A 22577-nucleotide genomic window follows, 5' to 3' on the forward strand; every position below is an offset into this window, starting at 1 on the left:
ATGTATATATATATATATATATATATATATATATATATATATATATATATATATATATATATAATATATATATATATAATATATATATATATATATATATATATATATATATTATATATATATCTTGGAGCTTTTATTCAAAAACTGAAATTGGAACTTGACTTAAAAGTAAAATAGTGAAGAAAAAAATAGACAAAGAAAAAGAACAAACGAAAGTAAGCCCAAAAGACTAGATATCAATACCAAAAGAACAAAAATAACTAAACCCCCCAAAAATCCAAAAATATAAAACAAAACACACACACACACACACACACACACACCCACACAAGAAAACGACGCAAAACGTGAGCTTAAAGGTCATTATCCACTAAACTTGCTCAAAGTGCACTACATGGAGTCCTTGTCCAACAGCAGCAACACTTCACATGACGCCTGTTAGGCGAGATTAAACATATTATAATTGTTTGTTGTTGTTCCGACAAAGGCAACCACGTTTGAAAAACGGTGAGATGCAAATGTTGGTGCCTCGAAGAAATAAATTATAACAATGTGAAATACATGAAAACATTTTATCTGTTTTCGTTTATTAAACTGAAGCTTACATTCAATTCCACATTGTTAGTTAAAACTATGAGAAAATGTGAGTTCAGTCCCTTTTCCTAGGACTCAACAATGCGCCGCTTGGTTTGAGACTCGAACCTTGGATCGTCCGGTCCAAATGCGACTGTTGTATCAATAGATCATCTAACCAATTTAAAAGCTATAATTTGCATCACCTACAGCAAAATCGTCACATTTGTTACGACACAAATACATTTTTTCTTATTCAGATTTATTTTGTACATCACAAGCTTTGAAGAATGATCTTTGTTTAATTAATAAGAACATAAAGTTGTTTTGTAGAGAGATCGTTTGAGTTTAAACAGACAATTTTTTTCAGCTGGGTAAGCCTGCCATTTTGGGAAAATACTGAAAATGATCTGTAAGGATAGAATTAATGACAACAAGAATGTAACTCCATTAGTTGGATCAAGTTACCATCCATTATGTGCCAATTAATCGTTAATGCGCGTGCCATTAACATACGTCACAAACCCTCATAATGGACGTGTAGTTATGTGTAGGGCTGTTAATCATAGATTACGGAGTTATAGTTATACACCGATGCAGACCGAACGAACGACTTACCGATCACGTGTTCAATTTTTTCTCGCGTCTTCTCGTCTAATCTCGTCACTCCGGAATAGAAAGAGGAGGTGGAGCTTATATGATATAACGCAATGAAAGTTCTGTCCGATGACGGGTGGGGGGATATCACCTCTCCAAAACTTACCTTATTATATGAGATCTTGAGATTCTTATCCAATCATCGATTGCTCGTTTGACAGTTCGCTTGTGAAGGCGGTGAGTGTTCTCAAAGAGTACCGCTGACCGATGTGTAACCCAAAAGCCCTGCCGACTCGACTGCAAGGTCTTGTATGTAATAGTTGCGTCACCATTTCAACGCTCAGGAATTAATTAGTGAGGACTCTCAGTATATATATATATATATATATATATATATATATATATATATATATATATATATATATATTATATTAAAAAAACAAACAACGCTTTTGAATCACACGAGATACATCAGTGTGCTCGTCGCATTGAGAATTGAAAAATGAGATATAAATCAAGAAAACCGACCGGAAAATAAAGAAACTATCATTAAATTTTAAAGAATTGAGCAATATTTTTTTCAAAATTAATCTACTAGAAAATTTTTTTATTTCTAAACCTATTTTTGTGAAACAAAGATAAATGTTCTCCTTTTTGCAAGCTGATTCAACAATGTGGTTTTCAAATTTATCGTATACGTAATCATTTGGAAGCTCCCGAGAAAGGTATTTTTGTGTAATCTCTTTCACACACACGCGCACACACACACACACACACACAAACATATACAAACAATACACAAACAATACACATCCCTGGTCATCTATTGCCTATATTATTAATGTTAATATATACATCCCATGCTGATTGTCACTTACGCCCCCCCCCCTACCCCCAACCATTTCCACCATCCAAGTACCAGCGGCCTTTTCTCTTTGATTTCCTATTATGGTCTACCCGAAGCCCAACACCTCGATCGTTTGTGGGTCAACCCCCCCCTCCCCCCACCTTCGCCCGTAATCAATTTATAATTTTCTCTCTGTATAGAGCGCCACGTGCACAATTATATACTATTGAATGACACTGACCTTGCCCCTCCCCTAACACAAGCCAACAGCAACCCAAGCTATCCTCTATCACGTGACCTTAGATCCGATGCTGCATACCGCTTGAGAGTCTTCACTATCCAGATCTCGTTCATGGTCACGTGAGAAGGCTATATCCGTTCGGGTTCGGCGTCTCGTTCGACCCGATTTCGTTAAAAGCCTATTGTCGCTCAAGCACCGAACCGTAGCCATCGTTAAGATATAGCGTGCCAATAAAACCGTGGCCATCGTTAACATATAGCCTGACAATAGAACCGTAGCCATCGTTAACATATAGCCTGACACTAGAACCGTAGCCATCGTTAACATATAGCCTGACACTAGAACCGTAGCCATCGTTAACATATAGCCTGACACTAGAACCGTAGCCATCGTTAAAATATAGCCTGACACTAGAACCGTAGCTATCGTTAACATATAGCCTGACACAAGAACCCTCTAGGACTGGCAGTTTGACGTCATTTTTTAGGTTTGTGTCGCTTCTAATGAGTTGTCGTTAGTAGAGCTCAAGGAAACGAGTTATTTCATCAGTCAGTTGTACTATTGAATACAACTCACGATTAGTTTTGTTTTTTGTGGCAAAAGACTGGCATTTTGACGTGATTTTTTGTCAGTGTCATGCTATAAAATTACAAAGTCTACGACCGAACCAAATTCCTCAGCATCTGTGAAGCAGACGCATAGGTCATGGTCAGATCAGCTGGGCCCATCCTGGCATTTTCGAAGGATGTGCTCCATCGTCTGCTCTGGGCATCCACATGTACAAGCTAGTCTCAGCAAGCCCCCCACTTATTCATGCTTCCAGCTGTTCTCCCAATTTTTGCACGTGCTCTGTTCAGTGTTACACATTCATTCCTGGGGAGCTCAGTTCACTAGGCCAGTTCTTCTCTCGGATCTTCAACGGCTTCATTTGCATGATTGTCCGACTCCCTGTAGGTCTGATAGGGAGCAGCGTGGGGTACCGCTCAGCGATACGGTCCTTGCTTCGTACCCGAAAGGTACGGAGTTCTATCACCTAGCCGTTGCTCTGCGTGGCCTTGAGCAAGTTATCTCGCCCTTGCTCAATTTGTGGCGCTGCACTGTGACTAACGCTTGGGTTATTGCAGTCTTCCCTTGGAATAGAGCCTAAAAGACAAAGTTACCCTATGGGATGAATAAAGGATATTGTATTTATTTACTTATATGTTTATAACCGAATTTGCTATGGGTTATTTATTGGATGGAAATTCCCTCAAACCAATGAAAAATACTGTCTAATTGCGTGTGGTTTCCGGGGTCCCTCAACTGAGAGGGTCAAGAATAGCCCAACGCCAAGCCAGCGTGTCGTAAAAGGCGACTAATGGTGTGTGATTCCCCCATCTTTGAGTCACCTGGTCCTTCAGGTTGGGGGTTGGCAAAGGGTTAACACCCCATTCCGTTAAACTCAAACCGTTACAGAAACGCAGACAGACAAACCAAATCTTTTTTTAACTTGGGCTACCGACGAGTTTCTGGAATTACAGAGTTTATGAAGGAATTAAAGAAGCTGATATACAGAGAAGTGGTAAGACCTGGAATGAGATAAAAAAGTTGGCTCAAGATAGAGAAGGATGGAAACTGTTTGTCTGTGGCCTATACCTTGACCCAGGGTGAAAAAGGCAATGATGATGATGATGATGATGATGCGTTCGATTATCAGACCTTCAAATAGATGCACGTTGCCCATGACTTATTCTTTAACAAAACATTAACTTTTTCAGTGCTAAGGCTATAATATTCGCATTTTCGTTACAAAATGGCTGACACCTGATTGAGGAAGAAAGAGAATGACAAGCTAAGACATAGCGACATTAGAATTATGCGGAAAATCTCAATTAGAATACCCCCCTAGGGTCAATTGAATGTTCTGATGAAAGAAATGATACCATTGGTTCAATCGGTAATACTTTTGTAGAAAGTAGGATTGGATTACATTATTATTTTTGCCTTTGAAGACCGGCCACACTGTGTGGCCATTGGCCAGTAGAACAGATTCTGCTATGGCCGCACAGTGAGGCCAATGGTGCCGAAAGAGTTTTTAAAAATATATAAAAAATTGAGTTTATATAGCGCAATATCCACTAAATGTGCTCGAAGCGCTTTACAAGGGGTTTCTGGTCAACAGCAACATTTAACATGTAGGACAGGACATGACGCCTTTTATGTGATATTACAATTTTTCGGAGAAAGACAACGCTGTTAACGGCCAGGTACTCATTTTACATCTGAGTACGGTGAGAGAACGTGAGTAAAGAGCCATTTCCAAGGACTCAACTATGCGCCGAGTGAGGCTCAAACCCAGGACCTTCCGATCCGAAAGCGAGTGTCAAACCACTAGACCACATAGCCGCAGTTAACATAGAACACGGATAAATAAGCAAATATTTAAAAAGAAAAATAGACATGACATGAAAAATAAAATAAAATAAATTAATAAATTAGTTAAAATGGAAATTTATAAACAGGAATTTTCACAAGTTTCCATGCTCAACGCGATTCACAATGTTTCATGTATTCCCTTTGCAGGTCGTACAGATCTATATTTTTTTATTTCCATTATATTCAGTACCAGTCGCCTGTTAGGCGTTGTTTTAGGTACTTACACTCTTACAATATTCGTCATGGCCTTTAACCAGTTACTCATTCACACCGGAGTCGAGTTGGGTAAAATGTGTTGAATGCCATACCAAAGAACACAACGTGGGGATCGGAGTTGTTTTTCAACATCACTGTCACCCATTCGGCCACTAACAAGGCATAACATTGCTTTATTCTGTGACAAGATCAAGACGAGACACTACATTCTAGTGTTGTATGTTGGTTCGTTATATTTCCAGATGGCAATGTTGTGAGGATTTTATCGAAACACATTGCATTAATTCACGTTTAAGATGACACATAATTTATTGTGCTCACCTCGTTCATCCGGCGGTCATATGTCGTGCGTATTTTACTTTCACGCATAGCATCAATAACCATTGAATCGATTCATTGAATCATGCATCATTTTCTGATGCTTATCTTATCCACTACCTTATCTCTATGGATCTTATCTACATGATGTGGATTTTATCTGTAAGAGATACGCTTGATATATCATGGCGATAGGAGAACACGTGCAATCAATTAGGGAACAAATAAATGAATTTTTAAAAACCGGATGTACAGCCGATGGCCTCAAAACGATGTGACGTCAGGGTAATCAAGAAACAAAGTGCAGCTATGTAGTCTAGTGGTAGGTCCTGAGTTAGAGCCTCGCTCGGCGCATAGTTGAGTCCTTGGAAAATGTTCTTTACTCACTTTCTCTCATCGTTCTCGGGTAAAAGATGAGTACCTGGCCGTCATCAGCGTTATCTCTGTCCGAGAAAATTGTAAGATAGCCTAACCCGCATCATGTCTCTTCCTACATGTTACGTGTTGCTGTTGTCCAGGGACCCCTTGTAAAGCGCTTTGAGCACGTTTTGTGGATATAGCGCTATATAAAAACTTAATAGGTGTCAAATTCATCCCTGGGTAATACCATTTTTCAAGGTGGGGCACCAAAAAAACAAACAAAAAACAAAAACAAAAAAAAAAGAACCGAAATTTTACAGAACATAATCAAACGCCTTTTGCTTCCTGATGTGTCATAAACTCCCCCCCCCCACACACACACACACACCCACCCCAAGACCACCACCAACCCTTCTCCTCCTCCTGCTCCCCTTCTCCCCCACCCCCTATTACCTTTTCTCAGCGGCAATTTATATTTCTATTACCAAGGGGGGAAAATGCCACAAAAAATGTAATATTAATTCAATTATACATAACCAATTTTATCAAATTTGAAGGTTCCGCCACCCCCCTCCCACCCTCTCGTCAATTGTAGAAACAGCGTCATTGCTTTCAATAAAAGCAAATTAATTTACTCAGAATTCAAAACGATTGAATTTCATTCATTGTGGACCAAACAATGTTATAACAAATAAACAAAAATTACACCCCCCCCCCCCAATAAAAAACCACCAAAAAACAAAAAAAAACAGACTCTATAAAAGGTAAATAGTAGTGGCAATAATAAATGGAATTTAAAAGGTTGTTAAACAATAGACACTTAGATAACTACGCCCAGCGGACAGTCGTCATATTGTAAACAACGACTTTGATTGGTAAACATGGTGAATTACACAGGCTAAACTATCGATGGCATATGTATAAGTAAAATACCCACTGCTCTACGGCTTGATGAATAAAACTTGTTCTAGATCAATTTTCGACGCTGCACTGTGGCTGACGCCTGGGTGATTCCAGTTTTCCTTAGGACTAGATAAAAAACTGTGACAAGTGTGTATGAAAGGTGTCAGACAAATCAAGACAGAAAAATACAAGAAAAAAATATCAAAAAGTCAGTTAACCTCGACAGGGGATCGAACCTCAGACCTTTTGATTACCGGCAGACGTGCTACCATTACACTAGAGAGGCTCCCGATAGTTGGGACAGTTTTTAATACTTAAAGTTGTGAACCCTCGCTTGCATCAAACAACACATACATTGAACACACGCATGTATCAAACAACACATACATGAACCCTCGCTTGCATCAAACAACACATACATTGAACACACGCTTGCATCAAACAACACATACATTGAACCATCGCTTGCATCAAACAACACATACATTGAACCATCGCTTGCATCAAACAACACATACATTGAACACGACGCTTGCATCAAACAACACATACATTGAATCCTCGCGTGCATCAAACAACACATACATTGAACACGACGTTTGCATCAAACAACACATACATTGAACACGACGCTTGCATCAAACAACACATACATTAAACCATCGCTTGCATCAAACAGCACATACATTGAACATGACGTTTGCATCAAACAACACATACATTGAACCCTCGCTTGCATCAAACAGCACAGACATTGAACATGACGTTTGCATCAAACAGCACATACATTGAACATGACGTTTGCATCAAACAACACATACATTGAACACGACGCTTGCATCAAACAACACACACATTGAACACACGCTTGCATCAAACAACACACACATTGAACACGACGCTTGCATCAAACAGCACACACATTGAACACGACGCTTGCATCAAACAGTACACACATTGAACACGACGCTTGCATCAAACAGCACACACATTGAACACACGCCTGCATCAAACAACACACACATTGAACACAAGAGGACGAGGACGAAGACATTTGAGTTGCTCCATTTTATTTATTTGTTTTCGAATAGACCCTTGAGACAAATTTCCCCTATGGGATGAATAAAGGGAATTTTGAACGAGTTAATTATTGTAAAGCGAATGGAGCAGCGTAAAATTATATAACTACTTCATATTCATAGTTGAATGAGTTAATTTATTCATTTATTCATTCGTATTGAAAGCAGCTCTATGACAAAATGAACAAGGCATTATAGTTCCTCAGAGTGTGTATCATTACACGTCTCGTGAAAAACTGGATTATTAATTATATGCGTTTAGAAGAAAAAAAACCCACAGCATCCGCCAACCGCAATTAAAACATAAAAACACACAAAAATAATTTGTAACATTGAGCATTTATTGTCTTAGTGATATAATTATAAGAAGAAGAAGAAGAAGAAGAAGAAGAAGAAGAAGAAGAAGAAGAAGAAGAAGAAGAAGAAGAAGAAGAAGAAGAAGAAGAAGAAGAAGAAGAAGAAGAAGAAGAAGAAGAAGAAGAAGAAGAAAGAAGAAGAGAAGAGAGAAGAAGAAGAAGAAGAAGAAGAAGAAGAAGAAGAAGAAGAAGAAGAAGAAGAAGAAGAAGAAGAAGAAGAAGAAGAAGAAGAAGAAGAAGAAGAAGAATTTCAAACGAAATTCCCACCAATGAACCACGATACTTTTTCGTTCTTCGATCAATGAAACCTATTTCCGATCACAAAGATTAAACGATTTTCATTATTTGTACATATCGATATTAAACATTCAATGTCGACAGATTTGAATTAAAGGAACATTGGACAAACAGGCATAGAATAGGTTCAGGCGTCTTTCGCCAACGCTTGGTCTAATTGTAAGGCAGTCATACTAAATCCATCTACACATAATATGAAGTTGGACAATAGCCTTCAACAGTCATGACGTCACTTCCCTCGGAATGACGCATGGTAACTTAGTAACTGGCTCTAAACTATCGGAACAATGGCGGACGCAGTTATGAAACTTTTTTTCCAACGAGCATAAAATTGTATCCAGAGGAGAAAAACTTTATAAATATAATCTTGTTCTGACTTTTATACATTCCTGATCACAAGACATATGAAACGTTCTAGCCAGCATGAAGAATAACAAGTACCGATTTTCTTTGTTTAGAACCACGATGGCCGCCGTTGCTAGGCGACATCAGCCTATTGAATCCAATTACAGAAGACATTAGAAAGAAACTGGAGGCAGCAGAAATGTGTTTACTTAGAAGGTTGTTAAGAATCTCATGGTCAGAGAAGAAAACTAATGAAGAAGTATTAGAGCAAGCTGAAACTCAAAGGTTACTAATTCGTACAATAAGAACAAGACAAATGCAATTTTTCGGGCACTTAAATCGACATAAATTTATTGAACATCTTGCTCTCACAGGAAAGATAGAAGGTAAAAAGAGTAAAGGTAGGCAAAGAAAAACACATTTGAATAGTTTGAATAGCTGGGTGACAAAGAAAGAGAAGAGTAATATTAATTTTCTGAGGTTATCTGATCAGAGAGATGGATGGCGTACCATGATCACCGATGTCTGGCACAGACTTGGTACTTGAAGAAACTCGTAATGTCGATTTTTCCATTTTATTTTGGAATTTTCTATTCATGAGACAAATTGAAATGTAAATTTTATCTTAGCATCAATTGGCAAACAATTTCTTTAGATTTGTGTGGATTTGAAGTTTAAATATGGTACAATAATAGACCGGATGAGACATTTTAGTGGAAATGATCCTCAATGTCTCCAAATGGGAAATACGGAGTTTTAGAAAACCACTCTTCATATATTACTTTTTAATCCAAATGCTACGAGTATTATAATTAGTTAAAAAGCTTTAACGGGCGATAACTCCGATGAATGTCATCTTATTTAGTTGTGTTCTACAAATTATTTTTAACCCATTCAGTTGCTCATATATTTTTTTACTGAAAAGTATTGTTTTATAAACACTTTTCTAGATACACAATTGTTTTTGTTTGTTTGCTTGTTTGTTTTTGTTTGTTTGTTTGCTTGTTTGTTTTTGTTTTGTTTTCTCCAATGTGAAAAAGGGCGATAACTCCAAATCAATTTATATATATATAGCTAAGACTCTTTTGTATAGAGCCTAAAGACAAAGAACCATTTGTTTTGTTTTTTGTTTTTTTTTACTTATAGTGCATAGATTTCCTATTCCCGTTTGAGTTCTATTTTTAGTAACATAATTCAATGGGCGATAACTCCATTAACCATAATCCGATTTATTTGCAATTTCGAAATAATGTTATTTGTTCTCTTTACAAGTTATAATTTTCTTAACAGTTTTCTTAAAATCGTGCTCTTTTTAGAAAGAAGACCTAAATAAAGCGCAATAACTCCTTGACATGAAACATGAATTTAATTATTTTTTCTTTGGTAGTATATTTGGATCCTGTTAAAGTTTTTTGGTTATTCGCAAGTCATCATATTCTTGATATTATGGGAGTTCTAAATTTAACCATAATTTCACATTGTTTGACCTTTGTGTGACCCCCGAAAGGTCAGATCCAAGTTCCCATCAGACAAAAATTATTTTTTTTGTCTGCTTATCTGGCCTATAAAGAAAGTTAAACCTTTATAGATAGAATGCGCTTGGCCAAGGAGTTCACAACATTGCCATCCGGAAGTATAACTGACCAACACACAAACTCTGTGTAACCATGAACTTTTATAGTCTGGTTAATACAGTTTAGTGAGAACAACTCACAAACGCGGATGGCAAAAACAATAACAAAGGCCTGAGTGACGTCATCTGCATACTATCTATACCGACCCGAATCGCCAATTGTAATTTTAATTGATTCTTCCTTTAAATGAATTCTTTAAGGACAAAATTATTATATTTTCGTTTCAAAAATGACTTGTTATAGTTTATATGCTGTAGCAGTTCCCTTTCAATCTTATTGTGTCTTGGACGACGTACATATATTTGCAGGTCTGATAACCCACTTCCTTATTATGGGCTCATTGTTGTAATGTAAATCTAAAAAAGAAAAATGACGCAAAATATTGTCCATTAAACTAGGCCCAAAGGAAATGAGATTAGCGGAAGAGTAGCGTCCCTTGATTGGACGTCACCTTACAGAGAGAACGTCAAAATGTTTTTGCGCATGCGTCTCTCTCGTCTTCCGTTTCTCTAATAACTTTTCTGCTCGTGACTTCCAATCAAGGGACGCTACTCTTCCGCTAATCTCATTCCCTATAATAAGGTTCGGATGTCAGACCTGCATAGTATACGACGGTGTTGGAGGCTCCTAGTACATCCCCCAAGCTGTGAGGCCATCTGTTTCTTCTATAAGACGGGCAGACCATCGCAGTTGAAGCGTTCCATTATTGTAGTGAGTGGAACTATGTGGAGCGTGTAATGTTCTACACACACATTTCTGTTAACATTGATGTGTTATCCACTATGGATAGTATGCGCTTGGCTAAGAAACTCACAACATTGCCATCCGGAAATGAAACGGACCAAAACTATGTGTAACCTTGAACGTTTAAAGAAGTATGCGCTTGGCTAAGAAACTCACAACATTTCCATCCGGAAATGAAACGAACCAAAACTATGTGTAACCTTGAACGTTTAAAGAAGTATGCGCTTGGCTAAGAAACTCACAACATTGCCATCCGGAACTGTAACAGACCAACACACAAAACTATGTGTAACCTTGAACGTTAATAGTCAGGTTAATACAGTTGGGTGAGAATTACTATTAATGCGAATGGCAACAAACAATAACAAAGGCCTGGGTGAAGTCAATAGATAGTTAGAAGGTGACGTCGCTCAGGTCTTTGTTATTGTTATTTGTCATCCACGTTTATGAGTAATGCTCACTGAACTGTATTAACTAGACTATAAACGTTCATGGATACACACAGTTTTGTGTGTTGGTCTGTTATACTTCCGGATGGCAATGTTATGAGCTTCTTAGCCAAGAGCATACTATCTATAGATAGTTAGAAGATGACGTCGCTCAGGTCTTTGTTATTGTTATTTGTCATCCGCGTTTATGAGTAATGCTCACTGAACTGTATTAATCTGACTATAAACGTTCATGAATACACACATTATTGTGTGTTGGTCCGTTACACTTCTGGAAGGCAATGTTATGGGTTTCTTAGCAAAGCGCATACTATCTATATTATGATATTTTGCATCAGCAACAGCCCTTGGACATTTTTTTCGTGTTTCAAACAGATGTGTTAAAGAAATGAAACAAACAGATTGAGCATTTTTACATAAAGCAAAACGTCCATTAAATGTACTAAAAGAACTTTACAATGTGTCTCAAGCCAACAGCAACACTGAACATAATATGTATAGGATGAAACGGGATGCCAATAAGGGGCTTTAATTATGGGAATGATCTTTCTAGATGCTCGAGGTCAAGGGTTACAGTGCAAAACATACTCAAAATGTGATGGGGAGTAAATGTTAAGTGAGTAAATATGACGATGATGATGATAATGAGGATAATGATGATGAAAATAATAATAATGATTATAATAATAATAAAATACTACTATTACTACTACTACTACTACTACTACTACTACTACTACTACTACTACTACTACTACTACTACTACTACTACTACTACTACTACTACTACTACTACTACTACTACTACTAATAATAATAATAATAATAATAATAATTATAATAATAATAACAATAATAATAATAATGATATATTAATAATAATAATGATAATAATAATAATAATAATAATAATAATAATAATAATAATAATAATAATAATAATAATAATAATAATAATAATAATAATAATAATAATAATATAATAATAATAATATAATAATATAATAATAATAATAATAATAATAATAATAATAATAATAATAATAATAATAATAATAATAATAATAATAATATATAATAATAATAATAATAATAATAATAATAATAATAATAATAATAATATAATAATAATAATAATAATAATAATAATAATAATAATAATAATAATAATAATAATAATAATAATAATAATAATAATAATAATAATAATAATAATAATAATAATAATAATAATAATAATAATAATAATAATAATAATAATAATAATGATAATAATAATAATGATAATTTTAATCATTTATACCACGCCTATTCTACATACAAACAGGTATTGGCGCCTTTTCAATACAAACATCAAAGCTACAATAGCAGGCCATGCACAAAATATGTTGAATGCTATAACATCACGTAGATGTAGAAGTCCTTGAGTCCTACACAAAACATGTTGAATGCTATAACATCACATAGATGTAGAAGTCCTTGAGTCCTACACAAAACATGTTGAATGCTATAACATCACGTAGATGTAGAAGTCCTTAAGTCCTACACAAAACATGTTGAATGCTATAACATCACATAGATGTAGAAGTCCTTAAGTCCTACACAAAACATGTTGACTGCTATAACATCACATAGATGTAGAAGTCCTTGAGTCCTACACAAAACATGTTGAATGCTATAACATCACGTAGATGTAGAAGTCCTTAAGTCCTACACAAAACATGTTGACTGCTATAACATCACATAGATGTAGAAGTCCTTGAGTCCTACACAAAACATGTTGAATGCTATAACATCACGTAGATGTAGAAGTCCTTAAGTCCTACACAAAACATGTTGAATGCTATAACATCACATAGATGTAGAAGTCCTTGAGTCCTATACAAAACATGTTGAATGCTATAACATCACGTAGATATAGAAGTCCTTAAGTCCTACACAAAACATATTGAATGCTATAACATCACGTAGATATAGAAGTCCTTGAGTCCTACACAAAACATGTTGAATGCTATAACATCACATAGATGTAGAAGTCCTTAAGTCCTACACAAAACATGTTGAATGCTATAACATCACATAGATATAGAAGTCCTTGAGTCCTACACAAAACATGTTGAATGCTATAACATCACGTAGATATAGAAGTCCTTGAGTCCTACACAAAACATGTTGAATGCTATAACATCACGTAGATATAGAAGTCCTTAAGTCCTACACAAAACATGTTGAATGCTATAACATCACATAGATGTAGAAGTCCTTGAGTCCTACACAAAACATGTTGAATGCTATAACATCACGTACTTGAGTCCTACACAACATGTTGAATGCTATAACATCACGTAGATATAGAAGTCCTTGAGTCCTACAAAACATGTTGAATGCTATAACATCACGTTCTTGAGTCCTACACAACATGTTGAATGCTATAACATCACGTAGATATAGAAGTCCTTAAGTCCTACACAAAACATGTTGAATGCTATAACATCACATAGATGTAGAAGTCCTTGAGTCCTACACAAAACATGTTGAATGCTATAACATCACGTAGATATAGAAGTCCTTGAGTCCTACACAACATGTTGAATGCTATAACATCACGTAGATGTAGAAGTCCTTGAGTCCTATACAAAACATGTTGAATGCTATAACATCACGTACTTGAGTCCTACACAACATGTTGAATGCTATAACATCACGTAGATGTAGAAGTCCTTGAGTCCTACACAAAACATGTTGAATGCTATAACATCACGTAGATATAGAAGTCATTGAACGCTTGAATGATGTTTGAATATATGCGTAAAAATAATGAAGATAAAAGGAATTCCCCTAAAGCTCGCCTCACACAAGATTTTTAGAAGGAGACATTGATGGTTCCTCTGTGACCTCTTGTTGCTATGACTGTATTAGCTATTGCATGGATACCTTTTTACAATTGATGGTTCCTCTGTGACCTCTTCTTGCTATGACTGTATTAGCTATTGCATGGATACCTTTTTACAATTGATGGTTCCTCTGTGACCTCTTGTCGCTATGACTGTCTTAGCTATTGCATGGATACCTTTTTACAATTGATGGTTCCTCTGTGACCTCTTGTTGCTATGGCTGTCTTAGCTATTGCATGGATACCTTTTTACAATTGATGGTTCCTCTGTGACCTCTTGTTGCTATGACTGTCTTAGCTATTGCATGGATACCTTTTTACAATTGATGGTTCCTCTGTGACCTCTTGTTGCTATGACTGTCTTAGCTATTGCATGGATGCCTTTTTACAATAGGCTTCAACAGTCATGACGTCACTTTCCTCTTAATGACGCATAGTAACTTAGTGACTGGCTCTAAACTATCTGAACAATGGCGGACGCCCTTATGAAATATTTCTCCGACGAGCATAAAAATGTATCCAGAGGAGAAAAACATTATAAGTATGATCATGTTTTGACTTTTACACATTCTGATCACATGGCATATCGAAAGTCCTAGCCAGCATTAAGAAAAAAATGTTAGGATTTTCTTCGTTTAGAACCAAGGTTCTCGCCGTTGCTGAGCGACGTGACACCAGACTATTGGATCCAGTTGATGGTACCTCTGAGACCTCTTGTTGCAATGCCTGTCAAGCTATTGACATGGGATGCCTTTTAAACTATTATCTTATAGTATGAGCCTTCCACTCTTCAATCAACATACAGTGCATACACTTTTTTAAAAATTACGTCAGTTGTCGTATAGATAGAATGCGCTTGGCCAAGGAGTTCACAACATTGTCATCCGGAAGTATAACGGACCAACACACAAACTCTGTGTAAACATGAACTTTTATAGTCTGGTTAATACAGTTTATTGAGAACAACTCACAAACGCGGATGGCAAAAAAATAACAAAGACCTGAGTGACGTCATCTGCATACTATCTACATTTTATTAAAACTTGTCGAATAAACATTTCAGTTGTTTTTGTTTTTTTGACTCGTACATTAAAAATGAACTGAAGACCCACAGATACCTAAAGTGCTTGTCAATCACACGGAGTAAATTGTCCACAGATCCTAAGCGTCACTCACAGTCGGGTTGACAAACTTTAGTGAGAATTACTCATAAACATGTATGGCAAAAAAATCAATAACAAAGTCCTGAGTGACGTCAACTTCATTGTATGTATATATATATATATATATATATATATATATATATATATATATATATATATATATATATACATATATATATGGAGTTATTTTACAATATTGTCTTTCTAATCGACTATTTATATAGACAGAATGAAGTTGACGTCACTCAGGTCTTTGTTAATGGTTTCTGCCATTGACGTTCGAGAGTAATTCTCACTAAACTGTATTCAGCAGCATATAAACGTGTATTGGTTCCTTATACTTCCGGATGGCAACGTTGTGAGCTTCTTAGTCAAGCGCTTTTAGCGGCCAGGTACTCATTTTAGAATGTGTGTAAAGACTTTACTTTAAGCCGCTCAAATAGAGACTAAATAATAATAATAATAATAATAATAATAATAATAATAATAATAATAATAATAATAATAATAATAATAATAATAATAATAATAATAATGATAATAATAATATTAAGAATAATAATAATAATAATAATAATAATAATAATAATAATAATAATAATAATAATAATAATAATAATGATAATAATAATAATAATAATAATAATAATAATAATAATAATAATAATAATGATAATAATAATAATAATAATAAATGTACATTTATATAGCGCTTATGCCGAAGCTTAGAAGAACCTCACATTGACCATCAGTAAAAATAACTACATACAGCAGATTTGGACGTACGAACAAAAGCTCACACGCATCCAATTACACACACACACACTTTCACTCAAACACACACATACACACGCACACATGCATACACGCACGAACGTATGCCCTTTGCAATAATTCCTGGCATAATATAATTCAAATACTTCCCAAAAAGATAGGTTTTCTCTTTATTTTTGAATTTATCAACGTTGATTTCAAGTCTGACTGACAGTGGGAGTGAATTCCAAGTGATGGGACCTACTTTATTGAATGTTCTGTGGCCAAAACGTTTAAGAAAAGATAAGATAAGACAAGATATACTTTATTCATCCTGAATGGAAATTATCATTATGTTACACATCATTCATCGTTATATTAGCACAGATTTATACACTGTCATGAACTAATTAATGAAAATACGTAGGTAATTAAAAGCAAAATAAACATCAGCTATGGTAAGTAACATAAAATATCCATAAAATATACAGCAGTTACAAGCACTGTTATAAAAATTGGACATGCAAGTTGAGCAGATAGGTTTTTTGGAATTTGAAGGTGATGCAATTTTGAGGTCCTGAGATTTGGAGTGGGGTTGTAGGGGACAATCGTGTTTTTAATGAAAGGCAGGGATTCGTGAATTTACGGCAACAAATCAAAGTAGAGCAATCAAACCCTTGATTTTCCGATTCGAAGGCGAGATGTCAAACCACAAGACCACATAGTCCTTCAGAGCCATTGGGCCCATTGAGCCACTGGAGCCGGTGTTTATCCCGGTTTCTATGGCGTTAAACGGAGAATAGCAATTGCTTGCTATCCTTTTGATAGGACGCTAGCCTACCGCAGAGTACTTTCCACCAAATCTAACAGACTCAGCGACCCATTCACTGCTGGGTGGACGGGAGGGTCAGTCACGAAAAAATTCGACTGCACCCGGGATCGATCTCGGTCCCTTTGCGTGTGAAGCGAGTGCTCTACCAACTGAGCTATCGGGACCCCAGCTAGACCACATAGCCACTCATATAATATTCAAATTAAGAAATCCAACTTACCATAGATGGCAAAGGCTAAGGCCAATATACATCCAACGTGAATTAAGGAACTCATAGTTGACGTCTGTTCCTGAAATTCTCCTAATAATCCAACCGACAAATAAATATTATCACGTATCAATCCGAAACGAAAATCCAATGCTTAGAAGATCAACAGTTCTTTTAAAAATCCACCCTGAATTGAATTTTAAAAATCACATTAATATATATATATATATATATATATATATATATATATATATATATATATATATATATATATACATATAACAGCCTAAAATCCACCACGGTAAGAAAAAGATAAACGATTTTATTCTAAACCAACGAAATTTCAAGTGTTTATCACATAAAAACTAGGTCACAAAACTAAAATACTTTGAGCTTAAATCTTAAATCTTAAATCTTAAATCTCGAATAACATTTCCTGTGCTATACATACCAGGTAGATCTTTACACTAGAGCGACTAATACAATATACAATATGGTAACCCCTCCCTCCCCCCCCCCCTACCCCTCACCTCCGCCCCCCCCCCCCCCAAGCCCCTCTAGTCAAATTCTACCTGAGCACCAGACTGATATATACATATATAATATATTTTCTTTTATCAGATGCGTGTAAAAGTATTTTCTTATTTTTAAAGGCATAGCCAGGTCTGTAGGTAGGTAGGTATGTGCGTAGTTGCTCACGTTCTAATATGCGAAAACCGAACAGAATTATTATGGGTTAGATTTGTGTCGGTTTGAAAGAATAATTTCAATTACAGTCATGAGCCCATAACATTTTTGGTTATCATAATAGCTGACCTCACATAAGTTAGACGTTGGTTTGAATGTATTTCCATTGCATTACTAGACCTGTACTGATTTGGGTTATCACACCTTCAAATGAAAACACGTTGGTTTGTTTTTCCATTACAGCACTCAGCCCTATAACGATTTGGGTTATCACACCTTCAAATGAGTACACGTTGGATTTTAGAGCATAATTTATAATACAACACTAAGCCTATCACAATTTGGGTTACCAGACTTGTAAATAGATACACGTTGCTTCGAGAGTATAAATTATATAACAAACAACAATAATCCTATAACAAATGCAGTTATCAAACCTATATATATTATATATATATATATATATATATATATATATATATATATATAATATATATATATATATAGGTTTGATAACTGCATATATATTATGTATATATTATATGTATATAATATGTGTATGTAAAACTTCTATGAGTAATCCGAGTGAGTACCAACTATTGCTCACGCACTGAGATAAGGCACTGAGAGAAATACGAGTAAAATAGATGATGTTTTCCTCCTGGTCTCAATATCCCTCGTTCATCCACCTAGCCTTTTCCACTGCATTCACACTGTAACCATTCCACACCCGTCGTTTGATCTCTCTCTCACGTGCTCTCTTTCTCTCTCTCCTCCACCCCCTCCCCAGCCACACTCTCTCTCTCTATGGCTCTCTCTTTCTCTCTCTCTGTCTTTATCTCTTTCTCTCACTCTCTCTCTCTCTCTCTCTCTCTCTCTCTCTCTCTCTCTCTCTCCATTCATCTCGGTCTATTTCTCTCTCCCTCCATCCCCGTCCCTCGCCACTCTCTCTCTCTCCCTCTCTCTCTCTCTCTCTCTCTCTCTCTCTCTTTCTCTCTCTCTCTCTCTTCCCCCCCCCCTCTCTCTCACTTACTCTCTCTCTCTTTATCTCTTTCTCTCTCTCAATTTATCTAGGTCTCTCTCTTCCCATCCACCCCTCCCCCGTCACCCTCTCTCTCTCTCTCTCTCTCTCTCTCTCTCTCTCTCTCTCTCTCTCTATCTATCTATCTATCTATCTCTCTCCTTATCTCTTTCTCTCTCTCAATTTATCTAGGTCTCTCTCTTCCCATCCACCCCTCCCCCGTCACCCCCCCCTCTCTCTCTCTCTCTCTCTCTCTCTCTATCTCTCTCTCTCTCTCCTTATCTCTTTCTCTCTCCATTTCTCTAGGTCTCTCTCTTCCCATCTCCCCCCGTCATCCTCACTCTCTCTATCTATCTATCTATCTTTCTCATTCTCTCCCTCATTTCCAGGAGATGAAGGAACACAATTCAGGTGTAGCATTAAAAGATCCGTTCTGCATTAGAATCCAGACGACGGACGGCATTAGATTATCAGCTCGTACACGGAATATCAATGTAACCCATCACCACAAAACGGTATCACGGCTTCGTGGTACTTGAGCTCGAACTTTATTGAGCTTTTATATAGCACAATATCCACAAAACGTGCTCAAAGCGCTTTACAAAGGGTCCCTGACCAACAACAGCATGTAACATGTAGAACGCCTGTTAGGCGATAATAAACATTTTTCCGACAAAGACAACGTTGTTTACGGCCAGGTATTCATTTTACCCTTGAGTACGGTGAGATAATGTGAGTAAAGATCCTATTCCAAGGACTCAATTATGCTCCTCGCTCAACGAGGCTCGAACACAGGACTTTCCGATCTGAAAGCGAGTGCCATACCACTGTACATTACAAAATATAGAAGGAACCAAATTGACGTCACCCCGCTCTTTGTTTTTGTTTTTAGACTGGCTTTTTGATGATTAGTTCTCACTAAATTCTATCAATTAGAATATATTACATCAAATTGAGGCACTAGCGTGAGATAAAGATCTTATTAAATAAACCCAACACAATCCCAAACAGATCAGTCTTTCTCGACTAGGGATCGAACATAAGACCTTCTGATTGCCAGTTCAGATGTGCTACCATTACACCACAGAGGCTTCCGATAGTTGGGAACATATAGTTTTGTGTTATACATTACGTTAAATCCGGCAGGCGGATATTGTGAGTATTTTATCTAAATGCGTAGCATCAATAAATTGTCAATATGCCCCATGTCCATATTTATTTGTTTTCATTTAGGAGATTAGATATGACTTTGTTTGTTTTTTTTTTTGTTTTTTTTTTTTTGTCTTTAAGGGTTTTACGGCGCTTGCAACACATTTAGACCATATCAGCGCCAGTAAAAAGGAAGAAAATGGGACAGTAAAAAGTTCTAGAATTACAATTAAAGCACCCAAGAAAATGTAAGACATAGGGGAACTGGGAACAAATAGGGATCAGATGTAGATTCCAAGAGCATACCACAAATGTACTTAGTTTGAAATCACCTATAAGTCTCATCCGGACACAAGCATAAAATCCAACAGAGAGGAATACACTCAAATGCTTACATTATACACTAAAAATAACAAATATAATATTACATAACAGTGAGATGATTTACAAGGAAAAAAATATCATCTCCCAAAACAATAACTATGCATTTGACTGTTTCCCTCCCAGCCAAGACTCCAACCAGGGCCAGGACAAAATCAAGTAACCTCATTTCAAGACAAAGACAGAAAGCATGTTGGAAAACAGATATAAGGGGATAGAAGACACAGTATGGACCTTAATAAAATTCTCGTTATCATCTCCTCGAATGAAAATGTGTGTAGTTTCCAAGGGAAAAAAAATAAAAATTCACCATAACCCACTCGTTACCAATGACAGGAAAATCGTCACGTTCGTTACAATACAACTACCATTTTTAAAAAAATTCAAATATCTTTTCTACATCATAAAATCTCAAGAAAATGAACAGTGTGTTAAAGAGCATGTTTTGCTAAAGAAATTCTGTATGGCAACAACTTACTGCTATTATGTCTGAGTGATAAAAAATATATTTTTGTGTTAGTTGGGTGTGAAGTTTTGGGGAAAATCCATAAATGGCTGGTATGTTAAATAGATTTAGAAATAAACAATTTGATGTCAGCATGGCACAAAATGATCCAAAATCCTGAATATGAGTTCCAAGAAGTTAAATTTTCCTTTTTAACAAGATTTATTGATTCAAAGAGACATACGTAGCTCTGTAGTTGGAAGCAAAAATTCGTATATCTACGAAATATTCCTAGAACTCGGCATGTCTGCCATCTGAGCAACGACGAAAAGGAAAAGAGAATGTATTATCAATTGTGATGCTGGCAGAGAAAACCCGGGAAGATGCGGCAAGCTTGGATTCGAGATATGAGCCAAAATCGAAGATAAAGTGTTTCCCATAGCAACACATTTTATTCAGAAAAAAAAATCATAACTTGGGTTCTAATAGACATGGAAAGAAAATGTAAAGTGGTAAATGATCAGAAAGATGTGGTCTACACCACTGTATACATAACTCAATTTATGACATTTGCGTATCTTTCCCGGTTTTCTGTACCTGGTTTCCTCTGACTTGTTTACATTGACGTCACACACGTCTGACGGGGTGGGTAACAAATTAACTGTTTTGCGGTTTGGGAATTGGATGAGTGCTCTTATATAGAAGGAACGAAAATGGCGTCACTCAGCTCTTTATTATTGTCTTTATCCAATCATTTTTATGAGTAGCTCTCATTACATTCTATTAATCAGATCAAAGGTGTTATACATAATATGGAACATCTTTGAATCAGACTATTTATAAACGTTCAAGGGTATTCATAGTTTTGTGCACTGGGATGTTATACCCAGATGGCAAGATGTGAGAATTTTGGCTAAACGAACATTAAATGCAGTGAGATCAAGTTGGTTTGTCAGTGAGTCTCTTTGAGTCTGTGAGTAACGTGCGTGCGTGAGTTGTAAATTTATGTTACGACGAAGGCGCGTGCGAGTGAAATATGTTTGTGTGTGATATGGGGGAGTTGGGGGTGGGTGGTTAGAGACAGAAGGGGTGGGTGAGGGAGAGGGGTTGTGTGAGGTGAGTTGAGGTAGAAGCGGGGGGGGGGGGGGGTTGGTCGTTAGGTGTATGTCTGCAGATTTGTATAAGTGAGAAAGAGTTTTGTGTATATTGTACGTAAATATCATAAGTACAGGATGGTTGGAATGTTGGATATATGGATGAATGGATGGATGGATGGATGTGTGGATGAATGGATGGATGGGTGGATGGATGGATGGATGGATGGACAGATGGATAGGTGGATGGATGGATGGATGATGATGGTGATGGATGGATGGATGAGAATGGATGTTGATAAGGATGGATGGATGGATGGATGATGAATGGTGCGATGGATGGAGTGATGGATGGATGGATGGATGGATAGATGGATGACTGGATGGATGGACGGACGGACGGACGGACAGATGGATGGATGGGTGGGTGGGTGGACGGATGGACGGATGGACGGACAGATGGATGGATGAATGGGTGGATGGGTGGGTGGACGGATGGATGAATGGATGGATGGATGGATGGATGGACGGATGGATGGAAGGATGGATGGATGGATGGATGGATAGAATTGTTTT

The 22577-nt window shown here is 36.6% G+C and overlaps 1 protein-coding gene across 1 annotated transcript in view; it reads right to left on the reverse strand.

Moving 5' to 3' along the window:
* Positions 1 to 18588, reverse strand: part of LOC144978874 (uncharacterized) — a gene marked incomplete in the record, with an annotated part of 149669 nt that extends 131081 nt beyond the window's left edge. Inside the window, 2 exon segments of the mRNA XM_078925460.1 lie at positions 17237 to 17411; positions 18505 to 18588. Of these exon segments, the coding sequence (XP_078781586.1) occupies positions 17237 to 17291 (55 nt within the window).
* Positions 18589 to 22577: the final 3989 nt, after the last annotated feature.

This window comes from Berghia stephanieae, chromosome 8 (genome assembly GCF_034508935.2).
Source record: "Berghia stephanieae isolate SIO BIC M18660-M18661 chromosome 8, UCSD_Bste_1.3, whole genome shotgun sequence".
NCBI classification, from domain to species: domain Eukaryota; kingdom Metazoa; phylum Mollusca; class Gastropoda; order Nudibranchia; family Aeolidiidae; genus Berghia; species Berghia stephanieae.